Below are 17,006 nucleotides of genomic sequence, written 5' to 3' on the forward strand. Positions count from 1 at the left end.
GGCTTTCTTTTGACAAGCAGAAGCCGTACAGATGCTTGATGCAATCAAGTGGGTCCGACTTTGGCGGGTGCTCGATGGCAAACATGGTGTTAACCTGGAGTGAAGCAGGTTGGAGAGTGTGAGTGTGTGTCTTCATGCGAGTGCGTGTCCGTGCGTACAAAACTGTCGTGCTCAGCCCCTGGCGGATCATAAATTATAAAGGACCCTCGACGGGAGGGGGCGAGGATAAGTTAGAGCAGTGACATCTATAAATACACATCTGAATGACACGTGTAAGGTGAAGAGCTATTTTAGCAGATGCCCACTAACAGGCACACGCACGCGCGCACATACACACACGGACAAAAGCAAAATGAAGAATACAAGTGTGAGTGTGTTTTTTCTTCAGAATGAATTTAGTGTTGTTTGCTGCTTCAGCTAGCTAGCTAAAGGGATGGACACTCTGCACAGCGCACTTAAAAGATGCACCGAGAAGGAAGTCACAAAGAACAAAAGAGATGTGCCAGAAATGCTTGCTGAGTGACTGCCATTGACCTATCCCTCAATCCCTTCAGTGCACCTTTCATCGAATACCTGCCCAATATCACACAAAAGGATCTTTCTGATGTCCACTCAGCTGAATGAATCAGACGACGGCCACACGCTGCAGCCACGGGAGTTAAATACACACTGCAAGAGCATTACAACACACTTTCTAATATCGGAGCATTTCTATACATTCCATCCCGTGCTACCATGGCAACCCACCACTGAGTTTTCTCTGGTGTGCTGCTACTCTAGCTGGTGTGGGAGCTGTAATACATACAGACGCACGGTGCCAAGGCAGCTAGAAGACAGCTGAGGAATACCTAATAGTATGAGAACATTGACATTCTGGGTATACTGACTGAGCCCAGCAGTGTGTTAGACCAGCGCCCAGGATGAATGGACCACTGGGCAGGGTAGTAATGGCGGCAGGCCAAGGTAATAGCTGCACAGTGTGCACGTGTGCGCTGTCCTGTTGGAGAGAATTGTGGTTGCAGCCTAATAAAGATGGGAGGGGGGGCTAAATTATATACCACTGTCTACACACACACATACACACAATGTCTGGCTGTCCTAAAGCATATTTCATCATTAGCTCTAAGCAGTTAATCCTCTGCTCCACTGACCATGGCTCAGCTCGGCCTATTTCAATAATCTGCATCTGGGGCTAACCAACCCATCATACACACATTCATAGACAGGCGCCCGTACACACAAAACAAGGACACAATCAACTTACAAAACATATGGGACTGGTCCAGAGCGATAAATATCTTTCTCACCCCCACATGGGGATATGTGTCCATCCTTAATCTATTGTGCAGGCAGCACTGCCAGCGAGCCGGGTCACTCCTGTGCGTTTGTTAGACTGGAAATGTTGCTGAAGCTTCCTGCCAACTGTCTTTTTAATACATTTAAAAGGCAGTAATTGGGCATTTATTCCAATCAGTGTGGCTCTACATTGTAATTTCTTTCCATGATTAGATGTAAGGTTTCTTAAGGCAACAAATAATTTGGCTGATTTGATTTCAGGTTGAAATGAGCAGCATGGTTACCATAAGATCAGGAGTTGTTACAGATGAAAGAAGGATTTATTGAATAATGGTAAGCTCATGATAAGAGGATGAAGTAGACACAAGGAGTGACAACAAACACTGAATGTAGACAGAGGTGTAGAGGGTAAAAAAAACCTTCATCAAAACTGGCAGAAGTCGACTTAAAAAAAAGTCGACTTGACCTTTCCTCGCAGACAACAACCATTAACTATTCATCATCTAAATTGACCTGTTTCTTATTAAGTCATAAAATAGTCTGAAAGACTTCTCTTCACCTCATGTTGATCTTGAATCCTTCCTCCATTAACCTGCATTTTCTCTGGATTGTAACAAGTGGTTCATCTCAGTATTATGACCTTTGTATACACAGTGACCCTCATTTTTCCACTGTTTAGAGACACAAGCATTTGTGTTTTATAATTCTGACAATTTAAGACACTATCCTCTTCAGCTTCTTCAACCTCACTACCTTTTCAAGCTATGTCTTCCTCACATTAATGTTCCTGTCAAGTTCAAGGTTAGCTGCCCATTGTATTGAGTGCCAAGGCTTCCCCATGGGGATGGAAAGTAGAGATGCATTAGCACATCAGCAGGTGGCCCTCAATCTCATCTTTTCACACTCTTCACACCTCCCTCCTCTTCTCTACACCACCCCTCCTCTCAAACCACAGCTCCACAGAATTACCTGGCCAACGTTGGATGCAACTCTTTCAAATTTCTGTCGACACAGATATTAATCTTTTATTCTAAGATGGGGGCTGACCAAATGACCATAAATCAAACTGAGACCTGCAGGTGGTTAAGGCTTTCCTCTCGACCTGCTGATGTGCACTGACCTGCAATAAATGGGTTTAAACCTCTCCAACCAGCAGCCTTTTATCTCCATCTCATCTCCATCCCTGAAAGCCACAGACCAACGCACATAAAACTGACCAATGAACGGTCCCCCGAAGCCATATGGTCCATTCACTCTAAAGAGTAGGAGGTGGTCTTCAAAGAGCTCCAAGATGAGCAACAGTGGAGGATGGACAAAATAAAGAGGTGAACAAGGTTAGGAATGATCTGATATGACATGCAAAAACATGGCAGCCGTGGGGTCGTAAATACTTTTGTCTGTTTTTGCAGACAGCAACGGGTCCATTTATTCTAAGGAATGGGAGGTTACATTTTTAGAGAATTAAATTTGCAAAATTCTAAGAATTTATTTGGTCTTGACTTCTTCAAAGCCTTGTTTAAGGGGAAATAACTTAAAAGCTGCATTTTGATAAGCAAGTTCAATCTCAAAACTCTTATGCGTTACCTTTTTAATGTTTCATTGCAGATTTTGTTTCCTGGGCCTCATTTTTCACATTTGCTGTAGCTTTTATTTTTACACCATTATCTTTTCTCTTATCTTTCAGGTTAAATTTAAAGAGGCTCCATCACCACGACCAGCATTCCCATTCACCATTTAGACCGACTGAAAGCTTTAGTCAAGGCTTTTTACGAAGTTCTCTTCGTTAGCGTGACATATTTTTCTACACATGATTGTTATCCACGTAGCTGTGGTAGCAGAAGGTTATTGTGGAGCAGCTGAACAGGCTCCATCATTACACTTACAACCATGTCTCTAATGAAGCCCACGGGCCTCATGTTACAGCTGACAGATTTGACCCTCGCCACATTAGTTAAACCAATATTGCGGGCAAACTGGAGTGAATTCACTTCCTGCACAGCTCCGCTTCATGATGTCATAAACGTGAGCCTGTAAATCCCAACATTTACTTCAGCACAAACACTTGCATTAACGTCCGCCCACTCTCTTTTACCGTAACTCTTATGTTTATTCGAGGTGTCGCGTTAGTCACGGGATCATAAATAACAGAAAAAGGAAAACTGACTGGGGGAATGAGGAGGATCGGGTAGAGAAATGGAACAAGTAAGGTGGAGGAGTAGACATAAATCAACATCCATTAGCCAAAGGGTTATAAAGGGACTGATGAAGGAGGTGGCCTGAAGCTTGGGCCTTTTATTGTCTTGTTTTCTTTTATTGCCTGTGATGTCATCTAATGGTATACAGTTAACGACAGGGGCGGGGACAAGTATGTATATGGGATGGGAGTATTGGCCTGTAATGGGCCAATGTGTTTGTTTGAGCTGACAGCAAACACCAATCACATCCTATGTTGTTTCATTGCATGACTGTACCAAGCACGCTAACCTTTGTTTAAGCCGATAATGAGTAAGACTAATATAAACGACCACTCTTCCACTCAAAGATGCACTTTTTAGGAGCACATTCACCTCTGTCCAATCTCTTTCCCACTCTCTTTATTCCATACTCTCCCTCAATGTAATACCATTTTCCTCAGGCCTGTGAGACTCACCGGCCGAGCCGCCCAAAAATTAGTCTCAGTCACGGCCTTATACCATGTTTGTAAGAGCATTAGAGTTAAAGGGTCGAAACTAGCAGCCTTCCATCATACCCAGCAGCAGTGCATTATCCCATTAGACTAGAGAAGGCCTTCCATACAGTGGAGAGCACAGGTTCATGCAGAAAGTTTCAAGTTACGACATGACAACACACAGCTTATCCGGTGCCGTTTAACACTGAGGGTAAAATCTTGTTTAGACAGAGGCTGTACTGTCAGATCCACACAGACACGCACAGCGAACACTCCTTAGATCCCAAGATTTCAGACAAAATGAAGTTAATTCATATTCTCTTTTATTCTATTCTTTAATATTTTAATATCCATTACACCCCAAATACCAGCAGAACCACTAAATAATGTATTTCTTCCTCATCCGATCCCTCAATTTTCCTCAAGAAATGGATAAGACAGCGTCTAATCGATTCTGCAACATGCTGATGTATGCTCTCTACAAAGTTCTGCAACGTGCTGATGCGTGCTACAATCTGCCCCCAGGGGTCTGGATTTACTATGATTTCCAAAGTGAAGGAAAACTACAGAGGACGGTCCTGAATCTCTGTATACAATGTGTTTGTGATACGTTTTGCACTGGATGAGGAGGAAAATGATGAGGAGCTAGAAAGGTTCTTGAAACAAAATCTCCTCAGGGGTTTCTTCTGATCCGTCTTGCTCAAAACACACAAATCAAGTTCCCATCCCACCGTAAAGTGCACGCACACATCGTTCATCCTCACACTTTCCTCTCACATGCACACACATTCGCCCCTATCTGTGGCAAATACAGCCAACTCAGCTGATTTGCTGAAAGTCAACCTGCCCTACAACTACCATCCTTCCTCCAAACCGGCAATCCCCAACTCCCTGGGCTTACCCCACATGCCAACGCAGTGAAACAAAATCCCTCCCTTCATCTCATCCATCTGGACAATCCATCCAAAGTTTCAGGGCCTTACCTTCTTAAGTTGTCCGCTCTTTGTCCCGACAAAGACCAGGGAGTGGTTCTTGTAGACGTAGGCAATGACCGAGGTCATTTTGTCAAAGGCGTCAGTGTAGAGAGGCTTGCCGCGGACCATCTCGGACACACCCAATGGCGCATTCATGTCAAGGCCACAAAAGTCATCGTCAATGGTCAGGAGCTGCAGTGAAGAAGAGGATTAGTCAATAACACACCCAAAAAAAGTACAATTTCAAGTTTTGTGCTGTGATGTGTAAAGTCTATGGGCAATAGATCATTTTTTAGGAGGTTTGTTACCAGAACTGGATTCAAAACAAACCTCTGATCGACTCAACCGATAAAAATTCATGATTCAAAAATAAAATACATTCTCTAAACCTATTCTGTGACAGACAGGCAGGGGTCAACATGGGTTAGAGGACATGCAGGCATTTGAATGCAGCAGGTATGCAAAGAATGGTAAAAAGTGGCAAGGAGTAGAGAGGAAGATGGAGGGAGACTGCAGTCAGGAGCGGGCTCTGTAATCGTGCCAGAGGCTGCATTGTCAGGCACAACTCCCATACGTCCACCCAATGCAACAGCAGAATGTAGAAATGCCAGAGCAGCAAGATATTCAATGTGAAACGACTCAAACTGAATCAAGCGAAGAACAAAAGAGTGCTGCATCTTCACATTGAGTAAAATCCTCACATCCTGCTGCATGGACGGGAGAATTCGCAGACCAACAGAAGTTTTAATAGTCTTAAATCTGTCCTGAACATGCAGCTATAGCCTTATGATTAAACAGACATGATTCATGCGTTGATTCATTTTGACCTCCCTGCACATTATTCTGCAAGAGGGAGATTAATTCTGGTCACTATGGTCACAGAATTATGGGGTTTTGTAAGAATAATGCCAATACTGTTCTGATTAACAGCTCAATAATGTAATAGGTGGTTGTGAGGAGAGATGCCTTGGAACACATTAGCAGGAATGGAGGATAGTGGGTAGGAGTCACACAATACCAGCATTATGGCAGCATATTCATGTAAAATAATGAGCCACAATGACAGATGACACTGTTCAGATATATAATACAATATTTAAACAAACAGAAGCTGACTGACAAAACAAACAAACAAAATGTCTGCGTTCACATCACACTCAAAATCCAACAAACTGTTTCAGATCTCCCCTGCCCAGTGGTTGGAGCTGTCAAAGGTGGGATGCTCTGGGGGAGCCTCTCTTAGTTTATGTCTTATTTTCCCTTTTTCTACCCCCTTTCTCACAAGCGCACCCCCTGGGTTCTCGATCAATCTTGCCAGCACAAAGTGCCTCTTCACAACCTTTCACTAAAGGCCATCATCATCATCAGAAGCCTCAGACTTAGCCACAGAGGAAATATGAGGCCTGCTTTCATTAGACAAATGGAACGTGGATGTTCTTGGCTACAGTGAGCTTTAGGCTATGAACGAGGCGTTAGGCTGGTTGAGTGATCGATAGAGATGGCCTGGATTTAGGTCAAGATCATGTCATATGGGTGGAGGGTTAAGATGAGGATGCAGGGAGCAACACCAGAGGCACACGGAGAAGATAGACATGCCAAGGAGGGTCAACAAAGATGAATACAAGCCCAGGACAAAAACACATCATCTTATATCTCCTCACATTTTCTCCATTATGACCTTTCCAGAATGTGCTGTTGTCAAGAATGCTTGCTCTGTCCTGAGTGGTGTCTCGTGGGTAGATAAATGGCAGTGATGAGAGGCATGGTCCCTCTATAAAATTGCAGTAAAATATCACTCCGCCTGTCACCATTACTTAACCTGCCTTTCTGTGAATTCATAAGCACAAGTCTTCTCCCTTCATACTGAGTTAAAAAGCTAATTCTGGCTGCTAACGCCACACAGGATCATTTTAGTCATTTTAGGCCTTGTCAGGGCCATGTTTCAAAGATTTGCAGGATTTATCACAGGTACTAAAGAGTACTTTGCACCCTCTAATTAAATAGTGCCTCAAAAGACAAACGCACAATCAATTCTCCTAAAATTGATTACCGTCCCAGTAACGGGGCTTTTATAGCCAAAAACACTTCACATTATCTGTCAACACCTTGATGTGCGCATTTGTGTGTGCATTGAATGATGCATGTGTGAGATGGTTTCTTTTTTTGTTGTTTTCTTATTATAAAGTGTGATATCATCTTGTTACTGGCACATCATGTATTATTTCCATCATCTCTACCCTAGATGCTGCAATCCAATGTAACATGCTTTGTGCCTTTTTTTTTTTTTTTAAAAGGACATTTCATGGAGAAAGAAAGAAGAAAGATGACTGTTGAACATTATTATCAAGATGTTTCCAGTCAGATTTCAAGGATATCAGCACGGCCTTTGACATTTCCCTGTAATGAGATGCTGATGTCAACTTTGCTATGAAATTTCATGTCCTTGGCCTCATGTTATTGGCGTGAACATGGGACACAAAAGAAAATCTGCATTCTTCTGTCTGAGGACCTCTTCATATACAACAGAGTCGGTGTTTTTAAATTAATATTTAATACAAAATGAATCCAAAGACCTTAATTAATCTGTAAAATACAATTTTCCCACACTTTATAGATTTATTCTTAAATACAGCCACTCACTCTGCAGTTATACAACAGACATACTTAAGATCTGTTTCTAAAAATGTTAGTGTTCGCCCTGGTATTTTGAGTGGATTTTATATGCAGAGGACTGGGGGTTCCTCCCTCGAGAGAAAAGGACAGGAGAGCATAGGCCCAGTGTTTGGATTCTGCCCAGACTGAGGCAGAATCAGGTCAGTCTAAGCCATATCTATCTCTCTGCTACTGTTTGGCTGCCAGCATCACCACAAAGAGAGCTCTCTTCTGGACTGTGCAGCAGGATCAGCAGATACAGGATAGCAAGAAAGAGCGGGCACGTGAGAGAGAGAGACTGTTGCTCAACGCGATTAGCGGGCACTGAAAGAGCTCCCCTCTCCGACGCTCTCTGATGTATGGCCTAATCTGGGCTTCCACTGTTGTGAGGGTCTGTTCCACTGGCCTTGAGTTCACAAAGTTAATGACACACATTAAAACACAGAATATTCTCTGCTTCGTGTCGCTGCTGGACTGTGGGAGAATCCAGAGAGTCCATTTTCTTGTACTTCCAACCGTTTGGTTTTGTTTTTTTTAAAGTAGTTTTTTATACTTGAGGCAGCAGCGTTCTGTCAGGTTTCATCACGGAGCACACTAGATGTCACTGTGGAGCAGTTGATAATAAGATCAATAATTCTGTCCAATAATATTGTTTTTACTCACACACTAAAATATTGTTGCCTTCTCTTTTAAATATATGAAATCAGCTGCATCCAAGGACGTCTGGTACTAAAGCCTCAGCTGTCTTCTTTAATGACGTCCTTGTGACAACAATTCTGCACACAAGACTTGCTATTTCAAGCTGTGGGACCCGTTCAGGACAACTGTACGGACAGCAGAATAGCAATATGATTTTCTGTAAATAAGACAACAAATAATTGACATTTCTATAAAGTCTAATTCAACATCTCAAGTTTGTTTGAAAAACGAGGTTTCCCAGCTCTCTAATGTTGTTTTGGCTGTGTTGCAACAGTGATCATTTAGTATTAATAAGTCTGATTTGTAATGCTGCATAACAAAATAGTATAAGCACCAATTTAATGAGCACAAATGTTGCGATTTAGTTCAATTTTAATTGGCCGTATTGGGGAAGCGCTTTGCATTTAAGTCCTCTGTGCCAGACTTTTGTTTTATTATTGCACTGCAGAGTTTCTGTTGACAATGTAGGAATTAAGGAGGACGGTATCCTGGTTGTTCTTTTGCATAATCAGCCACTTACATGATGTATTTCCTCTGGCCCCACTGTGCTAAATGATCGACTTGGCAGAATAATTGGCAGCACTACAGAATCATGTCATAGCTAAGAGGGTTTGCAGCATTCACTGTAAAACATAACGTCAACATTCAATTTAGCTATGCTAAAACACTGGCTGCATGACTCCAGTCGTAACAGTCAGTCATTCTGAAGTGAAGAATGTGCAAAAAAAAACCTTTGCTGCCGCGATGTTCTTATATGCAGAGAAAATGTTTCACTTCTTAGCCAACTCCTACAGATACTGTGTATTGTATGATGCATTTAATCCTTTTTTTTTTTGCATTTGTTGATCTTTGAGTGAACCTGTGAAAGTTTCACATGTTGATGTGTTGTTGCCCACTCCTTCCCTGCTCTCTTAAATCATTTTCCCATACAGCACTGAAAACAACTCCAAAAACTGTCCAATACTATACTCAAGTGAGCCATCTGAAATCTCTGCTGACTTGCAATGCCAGTTTTGGCAAGCAGAAAAAACAGAGTACAGAGTTCCAAAGTCTGATTAACAAAGCCCGGCTGGTCATACGTTCATACAAACACATAATTACTTCTGATTCAATAATGCAAACATTAACAGAAATGCAAGTAGCAGTAAACAGAAATCCACTCAAATGATTAGGCCTAAATTCAATTTATCTCAAAAAGCAAGATTGCAGTTTATTTGTAAATTAGATGTGTACTTTATTTTTGCGGTATGATCTCATTTAATTGACAGCAGGTGGGAAATTCTGAGTGCAGATTCTGGCAAATGTGCCAGAGTGTGTATGCACCACGCTGTAAGCACACTACTCAGGGCGTACCTGTAACAAAGTTGACTTGTGTACTCTGTTGGCAGCACGAGGAGGCTCACAGCTGCCAGCTGAACGTCAGATGATAAATATTAGTTGGGAATAAACAAATCAGAAACTAGGCTGTTTTTCAGAGAGGAACATTACCAAAGCATGACCAGAGCAGGAAAAGAATGAGAGAACAGGCATATAATATAATGTGTCTTTTTTTTTTTTTTAAGTTAAAGTCAAAACCCACAACGGAGGCAAATGGAGGGACTTCTTTTGGAAGCCAGCTGGCACAGTGCATTGAAAGAATGGAGAGACATTTGTTTAATTCCAAAATAATGATATTGTGATGGATCCTGACCTTTAGCAAGTGGTATCATGTATGGAGATTTAATTAGCCAGCCAGCAAGCAGGATAGCGGATATGTGGATGGAGAGGAGGTGAAGTGGGGAAGGGGGCAGGAGGCAGTCTGGATAATGAATCCACTAGTCTAGTCTCTTCCTGAGGATGTGGCTGAGACTGACTCATCAGCAGCAGTCAGCTGCGGATTAAGCTCCACGCTCAGATGTAGGGGAGGAGCAGAGATGGCGAGCACGGGAGAAAACATCATTCAAAGGTCGGTCAATAAACCAAAGGACTTTGGCAATAACATGAAAAATGAGCGTGGGGAAAGACCAAGATTGTTATGTTGGAAAAGTTCCTTTTAAGTTGAGGATCAGAGGAGGGAGGAGTGTGGTGAAAGGCTGTGAAAAAGATCAAGAAACAGACTCAAAGAAACGGCTGCGGAGTAGAATAATCTAATTAATTGGAGTGAATTCAGAATGTGAAGTCGATAGCACATGACAAATGTGGAAGAATAGCCCGTGGCGTGTTAGTTAATGACATGTAATTAATGATCATTAGTAGAAGGGATGAGGGGATGGCCGTGGCATGTCAGGGACTTACAGCCGACCTTGTAATTTCCTCATCCATGTTTGAGGGAGCGTGTGGAGAGAGCAACACAAGCGGCGCGAAATCGGGGATGAGAGGAGCTGGCGACCAGTGAATTTATTGCCATGCTGCCGTTTTGTTGTTGTGTTTTTTTGTGCTGACACAGTGAACATGTAGGGAGCAGGGTGCATTTTTTATAGGTCACATGCCACTTCACAATGATCTATGGACGCAGGCCCTTTGCAGCCTTATACTGTTGAGCATGCATTATGTAGCTCGGCCAAGCGTGACCCTTTGGGGGAGAAGGGAAGCATCCTCCGCTTCTCTGCCTCTTACTATCCATACCCTGACCATGGTGCCACTCTGCACACTTTCTCAACTTCTCCCTCTTTCCACTCACTTGGACTGCAAGCTACTTAAAGCTGGTGATAATCAATGTGCTCAATGTCGTGTCCTTGAGTTTTAAGGCCTTGAGGAGTTTGAAATCTCGGTTTAAAAACCATTACATAAAAATGTACCCTCTTGTGGACTGTAAGTGACCACAGTAATGCAATCTAAACCATAAAAAAGGAGAAAAGTGCAAATTAGTTGCTAATGAGTCCAAAGATTGGTGGTGGTGGGAGGGGGGGGCTGGAAAATTAGAAAACAAGAGATGGAACCTTCACACTAATAAATTCTGAATGCATCACCATCACACACCTGTTTGAAAGATTGCAGCTGAATTATACTGAAGCTTTCAACAATTCTGTACAGTAATAGAAATGTAAGAGGAAATCCAAGCAGTATTAGAGTGCATAAGACTCTTATTAAACATTTACGAGCTTGTGTGATTCCCCGATTGGAGCGTCTTACGAGTGCAGGAAACCATGAAGCACTCCAACATCTTAAATTTTCGGAGCAATCCTATTTCCTCAAAGCAAATAAATAAGTAAAGCCTGGATGTGTGTACATGTGCCCTGTATGGATTGCTGGCCTCCTGCACCGAAGGGAGGCACAGCATACAGAAGATGTGAACGATGGGTTTAAACTAGGATCCTGATGATATCCGAGATGTGGTGCCCCAACACATTGAAGGCAGCAAAGGAATTAATTACAAACTAAGGACCAAAGACTAAAAAGTAGATAAACTGAATCGCGGGATATGAGCATCAGTCAACATACCAACACCCATTCCACATTATAGTAAATGACTGAATTATCCTTTCATAACAATGACTTTATTATTCCACTTTATCAGGAGCGTCCTGACTTTAAAAGCCACCTTGCTCAGTGGAGGGAGGTTGTGCACGTGTGTCTGAAGACATCCATCTCCTGCAGTAGCCACTGTCACTGGTTCAGCAGGGTCTAATTTATGCTGTGGCCATAGTGATACTATGGTGCATGCTGAAGCGGCATCATTCCTCAGTGCTAACCCCAGTGTGCTCCCCTCTCACTTCCTCTCCCTGCCGACAGCTCCACCCCAGGCATGATTTATCAGGCCCTCAAGCAGCAGACACAGGCACCCCGGAGCATGTGCCGTGTCAGAGAGGGATTAATAGATAAACACGGCAACTTCGCAACAAAACACAGGAGAGGGTCAACTTTTAATGTCCTTTAATGACCTGTGCATGGCTAAGGTCAAGCAGGAGCAATGAGATCAGTTTTAAACATGGGATATATGACCAGCACTAAGAAGGGAAATTTTAGGCAATGTTGCGTTTGTTTTTAATTGTTTGAAATCATATTATGGTCTGGACTGTGTGCACAGATGTTTTTCTAACTCAAACAAATCTAAGTCATAATATATTAAATCTATTCAGTGATTATATTGAGCTATCAGTCTTACACAGAGTCTTTAAATTTAAGAACCACCTTCTGGTGCACATGGTTCTTTTATGCATATTTGATTCAGCACACAGAGAAGTGTGAAGGTCGTTCCATGATTGCCGAGCATATGCAGTTTTGTTATTGATAGAATTTCCCCATGAGCAACACAAGAAAAACATGTCAAGCCGCTTCAGATACTGGTGAGGAGAGTCCAAACATGTAACACCATATTTAACCTTGTTTATTTGTGTATAGTGATAAATCAAATGAAATAGAGTGCTAAATTTGTCATACTGGGAGAAAATTAAATTATGGTAATCTGTGTGATGGCTGTGCTGCACTGTTGAAATGGGTGTGCAGATCTGATGAGTTAGTACACATAGATGATTAATGGAGCATAAACCTAAGAAAATAGTGTTGACAGAACCCAAAGAGTGCACATGTTCACTATAATAAGATGTATAATAGGCTACAAATCTGCTCAGATGGGATTTCTTCATCTATACCTATCAAATCCTCATTTCTTTTATATGTAGGTAACAGAAAAAAGTTCTCGAGCAAGAAAAGTGTACAATCCTAAGTAAACACCCATGTCATTGTATGTGTATGTACTGTGCACATTGTACTCACGGCGCTGCTGCAGGGTATATCTTTGACTTTGAGCCAAGCCAGGTCCAGCGTGCCCTCACCCTTGTAGCACGACTGCAGCCTCTCCTTGATTTTCTCGTTGATCTTGCGCAGAGAGAAAACACACAATGCAGAGTCCTCCATGGACTGATGTAGGTGCCTCTTTTGGCCTTTTGAAAAGACGGCGAACAGAACATCATCATCTGGTGCCACGTCAAGTGAGCGCGCCAGGATGGAACCAGCTTTGGACAGGTAGGCTGCCTCCAGTAACCTGTACTCCACATTACCACTAATGCATCCAATGGGCACCTCCACATAAGAATTGAAGGCAGGGTCTGACTTGCAAAGGCGCACAATCTTTGAAGTGTAGACCTGTTCTCGACCGGTGGAGGAAGACCCAGTGGTGGGCCCACTTCCCATTTCAGGCTGCAGAGTCAGAAAGTACACAAAGTTCCCACTAGCAAAGCCATAAATGTAGTAAATGTCAAAGTCCGGGATGACGGTGAAAGTATCTGAAGGGATTTTTATCATAGACGCAACAAACTCATCATGGAAGACGTAGGCAAACATGCCATCCTCCTCTGAGTTCCTGGCCAGCTTACGACTAGAGATAGTAGGGAAGTACTCGGGCTTGCCATCGACTGCAGTGGCTACAAAAAGCATGTCCGGAGAGGCATTGCCATATGAAACAATGACACCAAACACAGGGCCACTTTCATTGGCACCAGAGAGGTAGTGTTCCTTCTTGTGGAAGGGCTCTCCTAGTTTAAAGAGGTCATCCAGGCGCAGAAGTTTGCAGATGCCTTGGTAAAGGCTGCCGCATGCTAGCAACCGGTTCTCCCGATAGTCCATCAGAAGCATTTTGTTGACGTTGTTGGTGAGCGTCAAGGGCTCACTGCAGGGCTGGACAATGCGTGGCGGGTAGCACTCACGGTTGTCTTCATCGGGACCAGTCTCATGTGACACCTGGACCTCTAAGTTTGGAGACAGTTTGTATATGCGGTTGACAGCTCCCAGATAGACGTTACCATTACGATAGTCCACAGCAAGATGGTTGAATTTCCACTCAGAGTTCTCGGCTCTAAACGAAGCATACTCCTCCTGAAGAGAGGCTGTGATAACCTGGGAGCTGTGGGCCTGCGCGGCTTGTAACACTGTTTCTGAGGTCACAGGAAGCACCAAACTAGACAGGAAGCAGCAAACAAAAAAGCAGGTCCATGTCCTGGTGAATGACATCATGGCTAGGCTGGTAGGCTGGGAGTGGTGAGATGAAGGAAGGAGGCACAGTCCAGTAGTGCAGGCCAAATAGGATCAGACGTCTTCTGACATGGAGGACATAATGTGCCTAAAAGAAGATAGAAAAATTAGTAAAACTGAACATAAACAAGCATGTATTGTATACATCAATTTATTACAATTAAATAATGCTATCTATGTTCCACTTCTATCTGGCACAGGTGGGAGCAGAGGATTATTAAAAAATGAGGAACACAGGTGACGAGGCCACACATTTGAGACCTGAGTCTGATCTATACTTAGAAAAGAAATGAGCTGTTTAAAAAAGAAACGAGGCTGAGGCGCAGCAGAGGTTGATTGGGAAATGTGCAGAGAGACCTGAAACCGACACGATCATGGTTTGCAGGAGAGGACGGCAAAGGAGTCATGCATCACCCCGGAGGAGAGGATCGGCCCCTCGTCTCCGCATGGACCCCTGCCCCTCTCCACACCTCTTTGCCTTTCTGCTGCAGCCACTGTGCATCTAACTGAATCTCCCCTTAGAGTAGTCATTTGCATGCTTTGGCAATTACTCTCCCTGCCCAACATGGCAGCTCACATGCTGATACTGCTAGCAAGGAGGGAAAAATGCATTTTACCCCTCCATATTTAACATGCCTACAGACAGGCAGAGTAGGAAAAACAATTAAAGGGAAAATGCAAGTGGTTGCAAAAATAAGATTCCTTATAGTCACCCTTCAAGTTTATTTACAAATGGTGTAATGTCTACACGTTTAAAAAAACAACAACAACTCAATTTCACATGCATGTGTACAATCCGTTTCCGTAAACACAACCCAACAGACAGATCACCACATGAGAACTCATTATGCAGAACTTAATGCAGTTTGCATTATTGCAAATATGGCCTCTATGTGTGCGCACATGCATCCATGTGTATGTTCCATGCTCATTAGGGTGCTTGTGACAAGCGGCATGTCACCAGGGGGGGCGCTCTTCAGGTAAATTACAGGTATTAGATTGAAACAAGAGGTTCAGAGATAAATGTGCATTTCTATTTTAATATTTATACAAAGCCCTTTGATCTGATTGTGACAGCTGCAGTCTATTTAAATAGCACCGCTATCTGAAGTTAGTAGCAACAGATATTATTAGATGTTCTACCAATCTACCATCAGTCCCGACTGCAGCACATTAATAATTACTGTTCAGTAATTGCCCTGAAAGGCGTTTCTGTTTTGTCCATCGAAGTGAAAGGTGTTGAAATTTAACAAGGAGAGAGAGCTGCAGCTACATCAGTGGTAATGAAGGAGCTCTGAGCCCACAATGTTTCACCAAGAACTGGAAAGGAAGCTGCCTATTAATCTCAGGAAACAGCGTTGGAGTTCCCGCCTCTCATTTAGCTGACAGGAGGGGCAGCCATTACCAAAGCGTCCCTCTGAAACTCCCCGACAACTTAATTCAGGAGTTGTTATTAATAGAAAAAGAGACTGATGAGGGGAGACAAAGGGAGTGTAAGGGGGAGAACTGGCACAAGTGAGAAACAGAGGCTGTAAAAGCACCTTCGCATTCACCTACCCTCATGGCTGCAGCAAACAGCTGACTGACATCCAAAACAAGCAAACCAAATTGGATAAGAAAAGCTCCCAGTAGCCTCCCTACATCGCAGTTTTGAGAAAACAAATGCTAGAATTGAAGGGAAAAGAAATTGCCCTCTCTGTGTTGTGCCAGTGTGTCTCCAATAAGAAGCCTCGCCTTGTTGGTGAAATGTAATTATCCTCCCTGATGGAGGGGGGAGCTCATTTGGTAGCTGTTTGCCCTTGCCTGCTGATGATCAAGCTCCATTAATTAAAGTCTGCTTTAGTTGTGACCGGGACTATTGCATGTGCAATATGCATTCAAAAGCATAGCTTACCGACTTGCCTTAATTAAAGTAGAAAGAAGCAAATAACAAAAGAAGAGGTTTTAAGTTGTGTGACCCAAGTGTGCAGCAGAACTGCTCTGGGCCAACAGCCAGAGTCACTCAACACACACTCATTCAATCCTACATTTACAGCCTGTTAGCCATAAAAATGTGCTAATGAATTCACATTTTACACCACACGCAAACACATGCATTTCAGAGATGGCTCAAAGGGACGGTACATTCCAGCTGTGTGTGTGCGTGTGTGTGTGTTTGTGTGTGCTTGTGCCTATTATCTCAAAACTGTGAGCTCAGTCTTTAGAGCATAATTGGAATGTTTGCTTTTCCCCATTTTCGTTTTCAGTGTCCTCAAAAGCCGTCAGCAGCCAGCCAGGATCACATGACAGCTACAGTTTACAACTACTGACTGGGGGGAGAAAAAAGAGGCTCGAACAGCTTATTAATAAATGTGTGACCAAGATGTGAGAACAGCATTTGAAATGCATCAGATACGGCGAAACCACGGATCAAAGGTGTGCAAATATCCTGAACCAGATGACATTTCTATCCTGCTCGGGCTATTACATAAAAGATTATTTTAGTCTGACTGTCCAATATTTCTCAAAAGGTCCGGCTGTAAAGAGCCGGCTGCTCTCAAAGAGCAACTGAAAACAAATTCTGATGCGGGAGCCAATTCCAGGGACAATACCATTAATAAAACCTATGGTGCATAAATGTGTCACAGCCGTAACACTTCAAGACTGAGCCAAGGCTAGATATGACAGTAGTGCTTGACACAAAACAATCCGCCTTCAGTTGGATTGTGTGAGAATTGGGATGACAAGGAGGCCAAATATTTCACAGAAATCTTAACATCCAACAGTGT

At 43.0% G+C, this 17,006-nt stretch overlaps 1 protein-coding gene across 1 annotated transcript in view; it reads right to left on the minus strand.

Annotated features, from left to right (window-relative positions):
* plxna4 (plexin A4) overlaps positions 1-17,006 on the minus strand; it is a 146,477-nt gene that overhangs the window by 115,864 nt on the left and 13,607 nt on the right. The window contains exons 2-3 of the mRNA XM_057022015.1: positions 12,985-14,326; positions 4,948-5,130 (exon numbers count right to left, since the gene is read on the minus strand). Coding sequence (XP_056877995.1) covers positions 4,948-5,130; positions 12,985-14,220 — 1,419 coding nt within the window. The 5' untranslated portion in view covers positions 14,221-14,326. The remainder of the gene's footprint in view (positions 1-4,947; positions 5,131-12,984; positions 14,327-17,006) is intronic.

This window comes from Takifugu flavidus, chromosome 22, assembly GCF_003711565.1.
Source record: "Takifugu flavidus isolate HTHZ2018 chromosome 22, ASM371156v2, whole genome shotgun sequence".
In the NCBI taxonomy this organism is placed as follows: Eukaryota; Metazoa; Chordata; class Actinopteri; order Tetraodontiformes; family Tetraodontidae; genus Takifugu; species Takifugu flavidus.